We start from the raw sequence: 17611 nt of genomic DNA, 5'->3' as shown, positions 1-17611 counted from the left end.
CAAGCCTCGTGCTGGCATTAAATACAGACCAGTTTTCTGGCTTGCTGCCTTGTGGCTCCCTCATAAGTGGTCAGATGAGCCGTTTGTATCGCCCACCAAAGGAAGTTTGCTCCCACTTCCATTTCATGACCATGTCAAGGGTCCCACCATGATAGTGCCTTTATTTTTTCCACCAACGTGGCACGGGCATGTCCCTCCAGCCAGAAACTCGTCTGATCGGCTGCATGACTTGCTGAGGTGGGCGTCAGTAACCTTGCGCCTCGGTGTTTCATCTCCGGTTGCGCTGTGAACTTCCGCAGCTCGCATGGCTTGCAACGAGGCGGAATACCGCTTGCCGCGTCCAGCTCAGCCTTGCAGCGGCGTACTCCGAAGTCACAACCCGGCTCAGCGAATGCAAACAAAATCTTCGCCGCCGTTCTCTGCCGTAGCGCCATTCTCGCTCCGGGCGTGCCCCAATGAGGGTTGAATGGCGGCAGTCGATCGACCCACTTCTTGGCAAAGCTTTCTCAGTCGTCGGCAGGCAGTCGATCTAGGGAGACTCGTCAATTCCACGAGCAATTGCTATGATAAGATGAAGGGACAGGAAAATTCCGGTTTAAAAATTTACCGGAGAGGAAGAGATGGATCTCTAGAACGAGAGGCTCGAACTGGTAGCCTCCGGCCTGGTAGAATTTGCTGCCAAATTCGACCCAGGCGAGACGGATGGCGTGAAGGAGCGAACTGAGGCCCTCCATGCAGCACAGGATGGCGATCGAGAGGCAGAACCAGAGGCCAAAGGCGAGCACGGAGGCGATGGCACCCGTGACACCCGTCATGCCGAACACGTTCTGGATGGTCATGGTCCACAGCACCTCGGACAGCTGGGCGTGGGCAAGCGACAGAGCCCACAGACGGAGGTAGGAGGCGGTGTTGGAGATACAGCCGAGGCAGAACTCGATGGTGTGGATCACCTGGTGAATGACCACCTCGCCGATGTTGAACTCGTGCTCCTCCTCCATCTCTCCATCGCCGTGGCCGCCGCTGCCATGGCCGTTGCCCTGAGCCTGAGTGAGGCGGCTGTTCTCGTCGGCATCCTCGTCGTCATCGTCGCCATCGCCGTCGAGGCCGAGGCCGCGGGAGCCATCGCCCTGGTGGCTGATGGAGCGGTAGCCCTGGCCCTTGGTGGCCTGGTGCTCCTTCCACTCGATGTAGGGCGTGACGCAGAGCATCCAGGGAACGCAGATGAAGGCAATGAGCAGGAGGACGGTTTGAACAAACGCTTGACCAGCGAAGAGCTCGGTCTTGGGATCAACGTCGCCGGGCTTGAGGAACATGTAGATGAGCATGTTAAGCAGGCCGGGCGGGTTGTTGCGGAAGACGGTGCCGTTTGCGTCGGTCTCGTACCAGTCGATGGACCACTTGTAGACGATGGCGAAGACGAGGTAGCCAAAGAGCGACTGCATGAAGAGCATCTGGGGCACGATCTCGGACCAGATCTTCCACTTTTGACCGAAGCGGATGAAGTTGGGCACGTTGAGGAGGATGGCGAGCGTCATGTGGAAGACGCCGAGGATGACGGACATCTTCATCTTGAGCGAGTTGGTGAAGACGAGCGCGTTGTCGGCGCCGTGCCAGGTGGGGTCGATGCCGATGGCGTAGGTGTTGCCGTTGGCGACGGCTTCGATGGTACCGTTGTTGTGGGGCCAGTCCCAGCCGGTGTGGAAGAGGTGCATGCTCTTGCTTCCAATGTCGTTGTAGAGGAAGCCGGTGAACATGGAGAAGACACCCATGAGGAGCATCATGTAGCGACCATAGAAGAACATGGTGAAGATCTCGTTGTCGACCTTTGCGAGCTTGCGCTCAAAGGCGCACATGGTGAGAGCAGCCAGGGTCATGAGGAAGGCGTGGAAGACATCGCCGAACATGACGGCAAAGAGGAAAGGAAGTAGGATGAAGTTGAAGAGACCCGGGTTGACCTCCTTGTACTTTGCGATGCCGTAGCTGTCGCCGACGGACTGGATGGCTTCGGTGTACTTGTTGGAGCGCTGGAAGGTGGGAGGCGACTTGTTGGTGCGCAGCTCCTGGAGCACGGCCGGGGCGCTGGCGCCGGCATTCTCGGTGGCGCGACGAAGGGCGAGCTGGATCTGGCCGAGGTCGCTCGAGGGGCACCAGCCTTCGGCGACGAGCGTCTTGCGACGGTTATCGAAGAGGAACATGTTGAGCGTCGAGTAGATGAGCTTCTCCTTGCGCACGACGTCTTCCCAGGCGCTAAGGACCTCGGCGATCTTGACGAGCTCGGTGCGACGGGTGGCGCTGGTGGAGTAGAGCACGTTGTTGAGGTCTTCGATGCGGCTGAGCACCTCGCGCAGGCTCTCTTCTCGACGGTCTGCGTTGCTGTCGATGGGGTAGAGGGTGCCTCCCATGCTCTCGCTGATCTTGCGAATCTTGGCGAGGAGTTCGGCACCGTGGGCAAAGATGATGAAGACATTCTTGCGGACGGGCTCCTCCTTTGTGGGGTCATCAAAGGGTTCCTCGATCTCGGCGTAGTTCATGTAGAGGTTGCCGCGAAGCACACGCCAGAGGATGCGCTCGAAGATGGCCATCTTTGTGCGGTCGATGGTGCCGGCGACAAACTCGAGGTCGAAGGTGCCGTAGTTGGAATCTTCGCCGCGGGAGGTGTTGAATGCGTGCGACTCGACGTCATCGAGAAGGGGTGCGTTGGCATCATCGACGGAGGCACGGACGTTGTCGTTGCGGCCCTCGGCCTGGTCGAAGAAGACGGCGGTTTCGCGAAGGACGTGCTTTGCCTCCTCGAGCTCCTGGAGCCGCTTCTGAAGGGTCTCGTACGAGCCGTTCATCTGACCGAGACGCTCCTCGTGCTCGCGCAGCTTGACGGAAAGCTCGTCCATGAGCTGAGGGCCTCGACGGCCATCGCCGCCCGCTCCGAAGCTGATGAAAGGAAGGGCGCTCTCGAGGGGACGGACGGGGACGCCCTCCTTCTCCATCTGTGCGTACAGAAATCGGATGCGTCTCTCCATCTCGTCGAGCCTCCTGATGTCGGTGACGAACGAGCGCTGGAAGGGGGATACGTCCGGGTTGAGATCCTTGAACATGACGTTGCCCAGCTCTCCGAGTTCCTGAACCGTGGCGTGGGCGGTCTCGGAGGGGATGTAGAGCTGGATCAGCGACATGGTCGCCGACCGGAACAGGCTCTCTTCCTCCGGCATCTTTGCTACGGCAAGCGCTTGGCTAGGCGGCGTGGATCAGGGAGTGATGAAGAGGACAGAAGCGAAGAAAGTTGGTGTGCAGAAGGTGATGAGGGAGGTGAGGCGAGCGATGTCGGTCCGCGCCCTCTTGCTGGTTGGGCAGTGTGTAGAGTGCGTTCAGTGCGCTGCCGTGCGTAATGCAGGGGTGGAGCGACGAGAAATGCAGGCGTGATTTCAGAGTGAGTCTGTGCTCAGCCGCCACGGATCCGACCCGCCACAGCGAATCGCACCAGCCAAGACAGCGCTTTGATTAGGTCTAACACTTCTCGAAAAAAGCCTCCACCTCGAGTCCCCCTCAGTCCGCCAGTGCGCGGACCCTGACGCTTGGCTCGCACCTGTGCTGGCCACGTTCCCCGACACCATGCTCTCCGAACGACGTCCCACACAAGCTTCGAGCCGCACGTCTGTGTAGCCACAACCAGCAGCGCAAGATCTTCTTGCTGTACTTTGAACCGCCATGGCGCTCGAATGCCACGCAGAATGCTCCAGCGCCGTCGCCAAACGCTCTCGTGCCCGTCGATCAATAGGCAACCGGAAGCTCAAAACGGCGTGGACGTCGGCTCTCCTCATACTAGCAACTTCAACAGGCGCTGATGCCCTCTTTGGTATTGGAGAAAAGCGCTTCAAGTATGAAGGACTCATCAATGCCGGAAGCCTCGGTCTCGACCAGATCAACGGACAAATAGCCACATGGGGCGACTGGAACGGCGACCAGTTTCTCGACGCCATCGTGGTAGATGCGGATCGCTCGACAGCAAGCATACACGTATGGGATCACTCTGACTTCGGATTCAAGCGCAGCCCGGCAGCTACAATCCAGACAGCCGCCGGTCAAAAGATCAGCAACGTGGTGGCAGCCGATATCAACTACGATGGTCGACTCGATCTTCTCGTTATGTCCCAAAACCCCGCCAGCACCTCCAAGGAGCTCTCCATGCAGGTCTTCTTGGGTGAAGAAGATGGATCGGGATTCAAGACGACGCCACTGTCGTCGCCATCATCTACGCTAGCCCAGCCCATCTCGATCGATGCCTCGGGTGACATGCAGATGGATTTGCTTGGAATCCCCTTCTCGGACACCCCCGCAGCGGGAAGGAACGCCTCCGATCTCAAGATCTGGCGCAACCTTCTCGTGGACCTCTCCAACTCTACAGAGGCCTTCGATATTGCCGACGCACCGCTGCTCAACGCCGACGCCGCGCCCGCATGCAAGCTGGCGAATCCCCACAGCTCCGCCTTTGTCGACCTCAACGGCGACTGTCTGGCAGACCTCTTCCTCGTCTGCTCCGAAGAGTCTTTCCTCAGCTCCAAGCTCACGTACCAGATCTGGACAGCGGTGAAGCCCAACTCCAAGGGCGAGGGTTCTGGCTTCAAGCTTGCTTCGTCCGGCGACCTGCCCCCGGGCACAGGAGCGCTGAGCTTCGGCGACGTTGACCGCGACGGAACAATCGATGTCATCTTCCCCACCTGCGATAGAAGCGGCGACAACTGCGTCGTTAATGTCGCCTTCAACCGACAGATTCCACTCTGCTCACCGCGCATCGATGGCTTCTTCGGAGGCGGTCCCGGTTTCGGCTCCTTGTCCACCGGAAAGAAAGCTTCCGGGGCTGAAGCAAACGCCACTGATGCGACTCAGGCAAAGAGGAAAGCGGAGCGCCCATGTCGCGAAGCAGAAGACCTTTGCGTCGCCGATGACAGCTTCCGCATCGACTTTACTGTTAGCAAGTCCAACGCCGATCTGCTGCGTGTTCCGCTCGATAAGCTGACGGGTGACAGCCGGCTGCTGTCCAGCGACGCGCTCGCGCCATCGTTCCTCAACCTGCCTAACGCGCTGCACCTGGGCGACTACAACAAGGACGGCTATCCGGACCTCGTCGTGGTCACCATCCCCGATCGCACCGCGGCGGGCGGACGAAACAATGTGCGCGGCAACGGCGAGACGCGCGCGCACATCCTGCGCAACCTCGAGTGCAGCAAAGTGCCCGCGAGCGAAAAGGCGGACCTCGGGTGCGTTGCCGACCGGTCCGAGGGACGCACGTTCATCAAGGTCACCGCCGGCGCCAACTCGCTCGAGGTGCTCCGGGACGTGCGCAGCGCGAGCTGGATCGACATCGACGAGGACGGCACGCTGGATCTGGTGCTGCAGCGCACCCCCTCCGTCTCGGACGGCATGGACTCGAGCCGCCGCATCACGTTTGTGCACAACAACTACTTCCACGACTCGTTCTTCCTCAAGGCGCTCACGCTCAACGGCGCCTGTCAGGGATTCTGCGAGCCCAAGAACGCACCCAAGTTCCAGCCCTGGGGCACCAACTACGGCGGTGCTTCGTACAAGTTTACCGTACTGGACCCGAATGGGGTGCGTCGGGCGCAGCAGGTGGGGCAGCTTCCGCAGACTGCGTATCGCTCGCTGCTGACGCCGTACAGCTACTTTGGCCTGGGCAGGACGAACAACTACGTCGAGTCGCTCTTTATCGGCTCGACGCGGCGGCAGAAGGAGCACTTCCTGGCGGTGGAGGGCGTGATTCCCAACAGCCAGGTGGTCATCAATCCGTGGCAGGGCGGACGCGGCAGTGAGAACGAGCGCGGCGGTCCCGGCACGTGGACCAAGCAGCTGTACCTGCATCCGGGCGACTGGATCCCCTGGGTGACCGTGGTGCTCATCACCACCATCGTCGGGCTGGCGGTCATCGTGGTGGTGCTGCACATCAACGAGCGCCGCGAAGACGAACGCGAGCGTAAACGCGCCGTCAACGCCATCAACTTTGACGCTCTGTAGAGTCGATTGCACTTTCAGCATGTTTTCGACATTTCAGCATTCGGACTTGACAATGTGTGCTGTGCGATTGTGTGATGGGGTGAGCGGCGAGGCTGTGGGTGAGGATGCGTAGCATTTGTTGCAAGTCGCGTAAATGGCAGGGTCTGGCGCTTCGGGCGACGGATTTGAGCGCGTCTGGGCGCGGCAAGAAGAACAACACTTTGGCGCGTTGCTTCTTCGGTCCTCACCGCACCTCGTTCTGCCGTCACCGAATGCACAGCCATTTCATTCCATCATTCCGGCAACAAGATGACAGCAAATGGAACAGATTCAACTGGCTCGCAAGGCGGATTGCGATCACGAACCTCGGTCCTGATCCATCCGAACCTCGCACAAGGAGGACGCTTCCTTGTCTTGCCGCACCCGCGCACGGGGATCCCCACTTACTACCTGCATTCCAGCCATGCCAACGCCAGCGCCTCGACAGCGGGCACGGATGCTACTTCTGCGGACGGGGAGCTGTTCGAGCTCTCGACGATCAAGGACACCAGGTACGATCGGTCGTGGATGGTGTCGGGCGTGAACACGGTGGTGTCGGCAGGGCAGCTCGAGGTGCTATCGCGGGTGGATGTGCGCTTCCTCGTGATTTCGCTACTGTACTCTGCGCTGGGCGATCGCAAGTTCCGCTCGCTCGAGGATACGTTTGAACAAATCTCTCTCGGTCTATTTGCCAAACGCTCAGACGAGGCCGTCGAAGCTGTAGCAGCACTCAAAGCGGCTTCGACCGAGGCCAAGGATGCTGACGCTTCACGCGAATGGTCCGACATCCTCACGTTCGGCTCGCTTCCACTCGTATACACTGCTTTGACACAAGTTGCTGATGTCCAAGGTAAGTGCGTCCTCCCGCACACGCTTCCGTCTCGAATGATACTGACCTTGAACGTTGCTTTTGGTGGCTAGATCTTCCTGGTGGCGAAAAGGCGTTTCGATTATCACTTTCCAAGATGTATGCGATCCTCGACGCCAAGCACGCCCGACTGTCGATGCGGTCCACGTTCGCAGCAGCACCCAACACGCTCGGACGCAGCTTTGAACGTCGCTGGCCGCTCGACTCGGACCCTTCGGCCTACCTCACCGACACACCCGGCACAGACTCGGACGAGCCCAAGGAAGCTACACAGCTGCGCCGCACGCTCGCCGCCGAAATCATCGCCACTAACCTCCCGCCCGCACTCGCGGCTGAATACTGCACGCACCTTGGCATCGCATCTGCCACTTGAGCAATACACGTATGATCAGATCCGTCGTCGTTGTCGAAAGAAAAATTGTATTGATGCATGACAAAAAAGGAAGGGACGAACACAAACGAAGAGACACGAGACTAGGCATTCCCAGCTAGGGGCCATTCAGGCAGGCAGGCCAGCCGAGACGCCTGAGAAGATCGAGTGATGATCAGCGCTGGAGGTGGTCGGCATAAATGTTGGCGGCGATCTCGGCCTCGGCGCGGTCGCCGTTGGCGAGGAGCTTCTCCTTGTTGTAGAGGAGCTCCTCGCGCGTCTCGGTGGAGTACTCGGTGTTCTGGGTCTCGACGATGGCGTCGACGGGGCACGCCTCCTGGCAGAAGCCGCAGTAGATGCACTTGGTCATGTCAATGTCGTAGCGGGTGGTCCTGCGTGCGCCGTCCTCGCGCGGCTCGGACTCGATGGTGATGGCCTGGGCGGGGCAGATGGCCTCGCACAGCTTGCAGGCGATGCAGCGCTCCTCGCCCGTGGGGTATCGTCGCAGCGCGTGCTCGCCGCGGAAGCGTGGGCTGAGCGGGCCCTTCTCGAAGGGGTACATGATGGTGTACGGCGGGCGGAAGAAGTTCTCGAGCACGATCCACATGCCGCGCAGGATCTCGGTGAAGAAGAAGAGCTGGCCGGCCTTGTCTAGCGCCGAGGGGCCCTTGGAGTAGTCCGGGTAGACGGGCGCATCGTCGATCTGGCTCTGTGCGGCGGTGGCGTCGTAGGTGGCGGTCTTGACCGGGTTGGGTGACGCAGTGTGTGGGCCCTCGGGGATGTGTGTGGGGCCGGTCTGCGGCGTGGCGAGCGAACGGGCGATGGACGACGAGAAGAGGCGCGCGCTGTAGAGCGTGGTGGAGGGTGCGGCGGTGGCGAAGCGGAGTGGCGCAGCCGTGGAAGAAGATGCATAGGAGCGGCTGGCGAGCACCGCCGAGCGGAGCAGCGAGCGGTTCAACGACGAAGCCATGGTGATGCCTTCGGCTTGGATGGGAGGTATGGAGATGATGACCAGGGTGAGGGTAGAAGAAGAGGATTGCAGCACGGCCTAGCTGGTTGATGGCGGCGCTGCTTCAAGCGGACTTGACCTGGCTTCTCGCGCAGAGGCGGAATGATCGCGCGGCTGCCGGGTTGGCTGGAGCACCATCAGCAGCACATGTTGCGGCTTCCAACCTCTCGTTCTTTTTGGTCGCGCGATTTCAAATCAGCCTCGCCTCGCGCCCGACTTGGCCCTGACCGCCCCACAAGCGCAATTCAAACCCGATCGACGTTGAATTGCTTTGTGCTCACAATTTGAATTTGCTAATTTCGCGACCTTTTTTCGCATCTCCAAAGCGGCGGTGCGCCTCTGGACGGCGAGGGAGACGACCAATGACAGGCGCCTGAATTGGTCATACCCGCAATCAGAACGCGCATCTCGCAATTCTCTGGATCGGGAGCCTCTAAAAAGAGTGGCTGGAGCGCGGGCAGGAAGAAGTGAGCGGGCGAGCGAGGGCGATCTCGCGCTTTGGTAATGGCAGCAGAGAGAGAGAGCCGGCTCAAGATAGAGCCCAGCCAGCAGCCACTCACTCACTCACTCACCGCAGAGAAGCCAGGCCAAAGTTGCAGTTGGCAGCCGCGAGCCTTCGTCGACCAACTAGGACTGCGACTCCACTCCACCTTACCTCCTGCCTTTTGTCTCCTGCTCACCTCTCGCATCTGCTCGGCCACTTCACCACCTACACCATGGCTGCTCTTCGAACTTCCTCGCGCTCGCTGCTGCGCTCCGTCGCTGCGGCTGCAGCTCGCTCCAACACCGTCGCCGTCGCCAGCAGCTCGTCTCGTGCCAGCGCCGTCCGCGCGCTCTCCACCTCGGCATCGCGTGCCTCGGATTCGCTCTTTGTGCACCGCAACACCGACTACAACAACCCAGACATCCCCTTTGAGTTCAACGAGGAGAACCTCAAGATGGCCCAGGAGATCATCTCCTACTATCCGCCCCAGTACAAGAAGGCCGCCGTGATCCCGCTGCTCGACCTCGGCCAGCGCCAGAACTCGGGCTGGACCTCGATCTCGGTGATGAACTACGTCGCCAAGCTGCTCGAGATGCCGCCCATGCGCGTATACGAGGTCGCCACCTTCTACACCATGTTCAACCGCGAGCCCGTCGGCAAGTACTTTATGCAGCTCTGCACCACCACCCCGTGCATGCTCGGCGGCTGCGGCTCCACAAAGATCCTCCACGCCATCCAGGACAAGCTGCAGATCAAGCCCGGCCAGACCACCGCCGACAACAAGTTCACGCTCGTAGAGGTCGAGTGCCTCGGCGCGTGCGCCAACGCGCCCATGGTCCAGATCAACGACGACTACTTTGAGGACCTCACGCCAGAGTCCATGGTCAACATCATCGACAAGCTCAGCGCAGGCGAAAAGGTCAAGCCCGGCCCGCAATCCGGTCGCCACTCGTCCGAGCCCGCCCAAGGTCGCACCGCCCTCACGTCAGAAGTAAGTTCCTCGCCCGCCTCAGCCCTCACAGCTCGTGATTTCGCCACTGACTCTCCTGCCTTTTTCTCGACTGCAGCCTTACGGTCCGGGCAAGCACTGTGTTCCCGAGTTCGCCTGATTGTTTCCACACGAGCACGCTCATTCCATGCTCGCGCGCGCACACACACACACAAGCCTAGAATGCCGAATACCTTTGATCCACTGTCGCACGCCCGCGTTCAAGTTTGACTCGCTGTCGTTCCTTACATTCCCAGTGGCATGCACGCAGCCACGACCTTTGCACACAACGACCTGCAGGCCAAGAGATAGTTTTTTTGACAGGAGGGACGCATCTAAGACACAGTGGATCTGCCTGACGCACACCGATTGCTTCGGACAGACGACTGGGTTCAGAAGGGGAAGGATCTTGTGGGGTGGCAGGTTTAGGCCGACACCATGAGCGAGGCGAGGCTGGCTTCTGTCTGCACCACCTCGAGCGCCTGCTGCACCTCGAGGCGTTTGCGCGACGCGGCGAGCCAGTCCGAGGCGAGCAATTTTGGCCAGCCCTTGAGCTGGTTGAGCTCGCGCGTGGCCGAGTCGAGGTCCTTGCGGTCGAGGTAGTACTCGGCCCGGGCGAGCACCGACGGCACATCCTCGCCCTGCACCAGTCCCTTCTTGTGGAACAGGATGGGCGACAGCGCCGCGCTCGCCAGGTGCGACAGCACGCCCGCCGTCTCGGGTGCGGGCACGAGCGAAACCTGGCGAACGCGAGGACCCACCTTGTCGTCGAACCACTGCTTGAGCGTGGTCAACGACTCGACACCCGTGTCGGCAGCGCCGCTCGCATCGAGCGCCTCGATGGCCGCCGCAAGCACCGGGTCGTCGCGAGCCTTGGATGTGCCCTTGAGCACGCGCAGCTGCTCGGCAAACGGCACCTTGGTGGCCGAAGCGTCGTCGAGCGCATGCTGCACCGCACGCACCGCCGTCCACAGCGTATGCACCGACACATTCTCGTCCAGCACGCTGCTGTTGTCCAGGCTCACCTTCTCGAGGCTCTTGAGCTCCGTCGCCAGCTCGTCCAGCTTGGCCAGACGTCCGCCGCGCTCCTCCTCCACCTTGGCCTTGATGTCCTTCATCCATCGACGCTGCAGCTCGATGCCCTGCGCGATCACCTCCTCCTTGAGTCGCTCGTTGATGATCTGGCTCTGCGTGGCAAGCTCCTTCTCCAGCTTCTCCTTGAACTGCTGCATCTGCTTGGAACGCTCCTCCTCAAACGACTTTTGCCAGTCCGTCTCGCGGCTCGACAGCTTGTTGGCCGCCTCCTCCGACTGCTTGGAGATCTGCGCCTCGTATCGCTTGGCCTGCGCAGCCAGGCTGTTCTCGACGCGCTTCGCCTCCTCGCGCTTGATCGTCTCCAGACGCTGGCTCAGCTTCTCCAGGTCCACCTGCGCATTCTCGAGCACTCCCTTGGCCTTGGCGCCCGACGAAGGCGTCTCCTTGAGGAACGTCGTGAGCTCGTCGATGGTGCCAGCGAGCTGGGCGATCATGGGCTCCGATCCGGAAAGGCTCTTGATCGATGGCGCGAGCAGAGGCAGCTTGGGCGCCTCGGGGTCAGGGCGCAGACGAGCCGTCGGGTGGTCGGGAGCCTGGAGACCTCGGTCGCGACGAGGAGCTGCGTAGCCCGCAGGAGGCTCGTGGTTGAGCGGCAGCTCGCCCGTGTAGGTCTCCTTGACCGCCTCCTTGGGACCCTTGCCGGCGGTGGCGCTCTTGGACGGAGCGGCCTTGGTGTTGGCACCGATGTCGGTCATGACCTGGACGCTGTCGACGGCGCGCTGGATGACGTTGCGACCGTCCTTCTTGGCATCGGCCGCCTCGCCACGCACCTTGGACTCGGCCCTTTCAGCGGCCGCCTTGGCACGGTTGACGAGCTCGGCGGTCTTGTCCTGCACAGCCCTGAGGGCGGACTCGCCCTCCTCCTCGGCCTCCTTTGCACCAGCCTTGGCCTTCTGTGCGAGCTTGTCGGCCTCTGCCTTGGCCTTGTCGCGGACCTCGGCGACGCGGAGTCGTGCATCGCGCTCGTCGCCGACGCTCTCGCTGGCACCAGCGTCGCCGCCAAGCACGCGTCCGACGGCGCCACTCACGCTGCCGTAGGCGGTCTTGGTAGCATCGATGGCCTTGTCGCCGTAGCCGCCAAGGTTGATGTTCTTGATCTCCTGACCAACGTCGTGGGTGTCGAGGTAGTCGATGATGCGCTCGCCTCCCGGAACGCTCTCGACGAAGAAGTCCTGGTAGCGATCGTTGTTGAGCGCGGCGACAGTCGAGACACCGTAGAAGAGAGTGGCGCCCACTGTTGAATAGAGCACGAAGCGGCCGAATCCGGACCTGGAGCTTCCATCAGCGCCAGTCGCGTAGGTTCGTGCGCCAGCAGCGGTGCGCGATCGTGCGACCGACGAAGGGCTCAGTGCAGCGGCCCTGCGCAGAGCAGCGGCGCGGTTCATCATGGCGACGCAAAGTCTCGAGACCCGATGTACGGCCGAAAAGGGTACAGTCGTGGAGTCGAGGACGGGTAGAGGTCGAGGATAGGTAGTGACTAGGTAGGAACCAGGATTGCTACGACGAAGCAGTCTCGATGACCAGCCGCCCCGACCTGTGAGACTTGTGGAGGACTCTTCGCGATTCGACACAGCTGGGCTGCCAGCCAAATCGGCAACAGGCAAGCATTTGACCAGCGCTCTCCCGGCGCACTGACGTCCCAGGAAGAATTGCCTCCCTCTCTCGAGACTTGGCCAGGAGCCTCATCGCAATGCTGCAACCGGATCGGGCGACCGCTCCAAGTTGGGCAGACGCTGCGATCCCAAGTTGGAATTTCCCAGATTTCCAAAATTGACTACCCTGCTGTGGTTTGGTTTTCAGAGACAAGGCCAGCAGGACAGCACGCATCACCGCACGATCACGACGCGTTTCAGCCGGGAGAATCCGCTGGTCCGGCCAGTCCCTCGAGCCGTGCGGATCCGAGCCCACTGTCAGATCCAAACCCCACGACGCGTTGAAGGGTCATACTGTGTGCACGCGAGACTCATACTTTCGGTAACGACCAGACGGCGATGACGATGCGAAGCTTCCAAATTATGAGAAATGCTAGTATACAAGTACATAGATGCGTGAAGGAGCCGAGAAGAAAGTGGATGCGAAGGAACCGTCCGGGGGCCTCTAATATGAGGTAGCCTCGCGCGACGGGTATATGGGGAACAAGATCGTATCAGAGTGCTAGCTGTCTCGAGACGGAAGCTCAAGCAGATGTGGATTCGCGTCGATCGTGACTGCGTGATCGGCGTCGGTCAAGAGCATGCTCGCGTGCACCCGCGAACGAGGCGCGTGGCGAGATCGAGGGGTGCGAGGGCGCCATCTCCTCGACCACACGGAAGGGCACATGCACCGAAACCTTGGCTTGATGGCCGCGACTTCGCGCCGAGATGCTGTTACGCGGACTGCGCGACGAGAGCGATGCGTGCGACAGCGTGAGCGACAGAGCGGCGGCCGCGGCCGCGGCGGTCGCTGCTGCGGCAGCGGCTGCATCCTTTGCCGGCTTATGCGGTGCGAACGAGGTGTGCAGAGAGGGCCCACGGAGCGAAAGATCTGCGTCTCGTCCGCCCAGCGAGGAGCGACGACTGACCCAGTCGGGCAGCTGCTGCCAGATGTCGTGGACGGGCTCCCTCGTTTCCTTGTACGCGCTGAAGCGTAACGCCTCGTACGTCGCTCTCGCATTGCCGGCCAGAGCCCAGTCCCATTCCGACTCGTCCGACGACGACCCACGACTTGCCCACGACGAGCTGGCGCATGAGCGAGACGTCGGAAGGCCACTCGCAACACGGCGCGACTCGGGCGATGAAGATGCCGAGGCAGTGGTGGAGGCGGGCAGCGAGACGCTTGCGAGCGACTTGGCGGCTGCGGATGCAGCGGCGCTCGATGAAGGCGCTGCCAGTCGAGACTGCTGGTGAGTGACGAATCGAGAGTTGCACGTCGACGCGGGAGCCGATGTTGCGGTGCGACCCCAGTCAAAGCCGCATGGTTCGGCGATGGCCTTGCGTGCGGCGCGCAGCAGGCCGATGTTGCCCGCGCCCATGGTCATGGGCAAGTCGGCCAGGTCGAGAATGAGGTTCGACGGAAGCGCATTGTTGCCAGAGGCGACCTTGCAGCGTCGACGTTCCAGGACGCCCGAGGCGCGGCTCTCGGAGCAAGCTCGTGCCAAAGATGGTCGGAGCATGCTGGGCCCTGCTGCCTCGACGAACATCGACGGCTTGGACGACGAAGGCTCTGGCGCACTCGAGGTCCTTTGGACGCTGGGTCTACGGCTGCTCGTGTCGAGCATACATGAAGGCTCGACGTACTCGTCGTCATCCGATGCGCCAGTCATGCTGATGGATGCGGTCATGGGTTGTGTTGCTTGCGCAGGCATATCCGTAGCGGCGGGGCTCTGACTCGAGAAGCGGAAAGTCGAGAGCGTAGCTTGGACATCGTGACAGACAGGATTGAGCGAGCGTCGAGACGACAGGTCAAAGTAGCTCGGGGAGCCACGGCCAGACGAGCCAGCAAGGTTGGGTATCGATGCGACCATCGTGTCGTGGTTGTGGGAAACGAGTTGAAGGTTGTCGGGATCACGCGTTGGTCTCTCGTCGAAGGCACGTCTGGAATAGATCGACCAGGTTGGCTCTGAGCTGAGGCGATGCTGGGGCGACGTTCGATTGCCGTAGTCACACGACTGCGAAACGCGTATTGTCGAGCTGTTCTTAGTAGCAACAGACCATTGTGAAAGAGGACGCTGTGAAGGAAATGAAGCAAGCTGAGCGGCCTGTGTCGGGAGACTGATGGAGGTGAGGACAGACGGTGGCGAGGACGGAAAGAAGGAAGGAGGACCCTCAGAGAAGAGGCGGGAGGATGGAAGGCCCGCGAGAGCTGAGACAGGGCGGTGGTGGCTACGGCTACGACGGCAACATTGATGGCAACGCTTGCTGTGACACACTGGAGGAGTGCGCAAAAAAAGGCAGCCGCAGCGGAGCATCAAAGGAGCATCACTGCGTCAGCAGTCGGTGGAAAAAAAAGAGAGCGCACCTGCGCATGCTTCAGGCACGCAGGAGCATGAGCAGCAGCCGCTTGCCCTCGCAGTGCACGCGATTTTTACAGCAACGTCGTTGTTACCGGAGATAGGGCAGCATTCAGCAAACGGGCGCAAGACGGCACAGCAGCCATCTGTTCTCACGAGCAGACAAAGCCGCACGGCGGATGCAAAGACGCAGGTCTGCAGGTAAACTTTTTGCGACCGCTGTGTGGCAACGAGAGGCGGGGGAAGACAGTGCGAGCCATGACTGACGACACGCTGCTCTGATGGCATCCGCTGCAGATCGCCCGGGACCCCTTGGGCTCGGCAGCCCGGGGCACATGGCGGAGCAATCTCGGTGGCGGAGGCAGCAAAATTTGAGCGGAGTAAGCGCGAGTGAGCCTGGTGGTGCATGGGCTCGAGCTCTGAATGCCAACCAAGGATCAACGGCTGCAAGTTGGAATCTGTCCAGGGTCAGTGTGGAAGTGTGTCAGTCGTGCGTCTCGGAGCAATCCCGGTGCAGCATCGATGCAGTCATGTTGGAGACTCTATGCAGCGCAGTCGACGGTCACAGCGCTGCAAGGAAGGCAGGCAGGCAGGCACGCGGTGGTTCCCTCGGGCCAACCCGAACCCCAAACAAAGAAGGGCACGAGTCGCACTTTCTGTCTGATGACATAGGTGGGAGGAGGCGTGCTCGAGAAAACTCGCACGCCTGCCTCGCCTCGCCGCGTCTCGCCTTGCCCTGTCGTGAAAAAACAGCATTTTTCGAGGTTCCAAACGGGCGCTGCATCGCCAGATTCAACCTCCGACGAATCCGAGCTGCACCTGCTGGGCGCAGTTGGCGCGCGCGCACTCCGATTCAATACAGTCAGGCTGGATCTCGCGCCAGAAGATCGCAATGCAGGCCCGAGAAGACCTCGAGATCGAGCGAGCAAGCAGCCTCACCACGATCGCATCCAGCTCTCGGCCGCCCGCATGCTGTCGTCGCAGAGAATCATGCCTGTTCGATGAGCCAGAAAACTGCGAAGGTGCAAAGGAAACAGGGGCTAGCGATGGGGGGGGCCGACCTTCAGGAGAAGCGAACTTGTTTGGGTCGTGTTGACCCGCCATGCGGAATGCAGCCGCTGCTGCTGCCGCCGCCACCGCTCGCACCGCTCGTCGTAAGCGAGCCTATGGCACTTCGGCTCGAGCAGCGTGGCAGTCATGACGCCTGTCCGCGTGAGAGAGGGTCCAACCTCGCCTAGCGCGCGTGGTCTTGGTCTAGGAGAAAGGCCCCCACACGGCGGTCCTTGCCCCGGTCCTGGGCTTCCCACTCGATCGATCCATTGAGCTTAACAAGATTGCCGTCAGCGGCCTTCGCAGTTCTCGGTGTCATGCAGGTGCTGGACGTCCAGCTTAGCATCTTTGGCCAGCCTGCATTTCCTGGTCGGCCGGCTCGGCCCGCTTGGCTCCGTGTGGGGGCAAGCGATGGAAAAAGGAGACCTCCGCTTGCGTTGCGCAGCGGAGCTTGCTCATCCGAGGTGCATGACTCTAGCACTGCGGCGCCCCAATCTCTATCTCACGCTCCTGCTGCGTCATTCAGTTCACCGGTCGTGGAGCTCAAATGCACCCTGTCTCGGTCGAGGCTGGTCCCAGCCCTAACTTAATACTGTAAAGTCGTTCTAGAGCAAAACTTCAGGCAGATAGTAAGTAGTGTGTGGACCCACTGTCAAAAAGCACAGCTCGAAAAATGCTAGCTCTAAAAAGGGGCTTCGAAATGGCAAGCGTGCCGAACTACTGGCACAACTCGGGAAAGCTTTTATTACAAAGCTCGAACGCATATTCTGTCGAACAGGCCGAGAGAGCCGTCAGACGTAGCTGGTGACGTCGGGCTGTCTTGCAGCCGAAAATGCGATCCCAGCTTCCTGGTCGAATACGAGCGACCGCACGACGAACAGGACGAACGTCGTCTCGCATCGGATCGAATCTCTGCACTCGTCTTCCAACACTCGCTGTGCTTTGCGGAAGGCTGCGATGTCGTCCTTTCCGCGCAGATAGAGCTGGTAGGCGATCGCGTACTGGGGCGCAGCTTCGCCCTGAAAGTATCGCAGCTTGTTGTCCGGGTCAGGGAGGGCGACGTTGGCCACAATCTGCTCGCTGATGCTGCCAAAAGCAGAGATCACACGCGGCTCGAGTCGCTCTGCTAGCACCGCATTTTCGACCTGCTCGCGGGCTTGGATGTAGTACAAAGCCACCAACCGTTGCTCTTCGGCCTGTTGCATGGGACTACCATGGATGAGCGCTTCTTTGGCGAACATCGCAATGGCACCAGCAAAGTCGTTGAAGTTGGCGCCGTCCGGGCCAATCACACTGCGAGTATACTCGTTTCCATAAGCTCGTCCTTCAATCAATCGTATATCAGCCTCACTGTCTCCAGGTGCTCCAGCTTTGCTACTCGGGACTTACCCATGTGTTCGCCGTCGCGAAAGTAGAGCTCGGTCGCACCGCTGTGACCGCTCCAAGCCGGCTGGGCAAGACTTGCATTGCTGTACGCCGAATCAAAGGCTCGAGACAAGTAGTAAACGAGCGGCGACTCTTCCGGCTTGCCAGCGCCAGCTAAAGCGCCGTGAACTTGGAAGTGGTGATCAGCATACTCTCTCTGAGTCTGATTCGAGCGTCTCCGCACCACCACAAGCTGCTTGATCGAGGAGCTAGCCATGTCGTCGTCGTGTGTCTTCTATCAAGATGGTCGAATGCTCAATGGCGGTGCAGGGCCTCCGTCGCTTTATACTTT

The 17611-nt window shown here is 60.7% G+C and overlaps 8 protein-coding genes across 8 annotated transcripts; 3 read left to right on the top strand and 5 right to left on the bottom strand.

Annotated features, from left to right (window-relative positions):
- Positions 1-542: 542 nt before the first annotated feature.
- On the bottom strand, positions 543-3206 carry PAN0_001c0220 (ATPase V0/A0 complex subunit; the record flags this gene model as incomplete). Its single annotated transcript, XM_014803839.1, has 1 exon — positions 543-3206. The coding sequence occupies one exon, from the start codon at positions 3204-3206 to the stop codon at positions 543-545; it is 2664 nt and encodes an 887-aa protein (XP_014659325.1).
- A 496-nt stretch (positions 3207-3702) lies between these two features.
- On the top strand, positions 3703-6024 carry PAN0_001d0219 (t-cell immunomodulatory protein; the record flags this gene model as incomplete). Its single annotated transcript, XM_014803838.1, has 1 exon — positions 3703-6024. One exon carries the CDS (start codon positions 3703-3705, stop codon positions 6022-6024), a length of 2322 nt encoding a protein of 773 aa, XP_014659324.1.
- Positions 6025-6312: 288 nt separating this feature from the next.
- PAN0_001d0218 (uncharacterized protein) lies at positions 6313-7283 on the top strand (the record flags this gene model as incomplete). Its single annotated transcript, XM_014803837.1, has 2 exons — positions 6313-6892; positions 6964-7283. 2 exons carry the CDS (start codon positions 6313-6315, stop codon positions 7281-7283), a joined length of 900 nt encoding a protein of 299 aa, XP_014659323.1.
- Positions 7284-7455: 172 nt separating this feature from the next.
- On the bottom strand, positions 7456-8250 carry PAN0_001c0217 (NADH-ubiquinone oxidoreductase 23 kDa subunit, mitochondrial precursor; the record flags this gene model as incomplete). The annotated part of the gene is made up of 1 exon (XM_014803836.1): positions 7456-8250. The coding sequence occupies one exon, from the start codon at positions 8248-8250 to the stop codon at positions 7456-7458; it is 795 nt and encodes a 264-aa protein (XP_014659322.1).
- A 755-nt stretch (positions 8251-9005) lies between these two features.
- PAN0_001d0216 (NADH dehydrogenase ubiquinone flavoprotein 2) lies at positions 9006-9882 on the top strand (the record flags this gene model as incomplete). Its single annotated transcript, XM_014803835.1, has 2 exons — positions 9006-9764; positions 9841-9882. The coding sequence occupies 2 exons, from the start codon at positions 9006-9008 to the stop codon at positions 9880-9882; spliced, it is 801 nt and encodes a 266-aa protein (XP_014659321.1).
- A 304-nt stretch (positions 9883-10186) lies between these two features.
- On the bottom strand, positions 10187-12244 carry PAN0_001c0215 (mitochondrial protein; the record flags this gene model as incomplete). The annotated part of the gene is made up of 1 exon (XM_014803834.1): positions 10187-12244. The coding sequence occupies one exon, from the start codon at positions 12242-12244 to the stop codon at positions 10187-10189; it is 2058 nt and encodes a 685-aa protein (XP_014659320.1).
- Positions 12245-13032: 788 nt separating this feature from the next.
- PAN0_001c0214 (uncharacterized protein) lies at positions 13033-15252 on the bottom strand (the record flags this gene model as incomplete). Its single annotated transcript, XM_014803833.1, has 3 exons — positions 13033-14562; positions 14658-14762; positions 15112-15252. 3 exons carry the CDS (start codon positions 15250-15252, stop codon positions 13033-13035), a joined length of 1776 nt encoding a protein of 591 aa, XP_014659319.1.
- Positions 15253-16685: 1433 nt separating this feature from the next.
- Positions 16686-17536, bottom strand: PAN0_001c0213 (uncharacterized protein; the record flags this gene model as incomplete). Its single annotated transcript, XM_014803832.1, has 2 exons — positions 16686-17218; positions 17284-17536. 2 exons carry the CDS (start codon positions 17534-17536, stop codon positions 16686-16688), a joined length of 786 nt encoding a protein of 261 aa, XP_014659318.1.
- Positions 17537-17611: the final 75 nt, after the last annotated feature.

Source organism: Moesziomyces antarcticus, assembly GCF_000747765.1.
Source record: "Moesziomyces antarcticus DNA, scaffold: scaffold_v10001, strain JCM 10317, whole genome shotgun sequence".
Classification (NCBI taxonomy): domain Eukaryota; kingdom Fungi; phylum Basidiomycota; class Ustilaginomycetes; order Ustilaginales; family Ustilaginaceae; genus Moesziomyces; species Moesziomyces antarcticus.
Note: the sequence above shows the minus strand (reverse complement) of the source record. Positions and strands in the feature narration are given on the sequence as shown.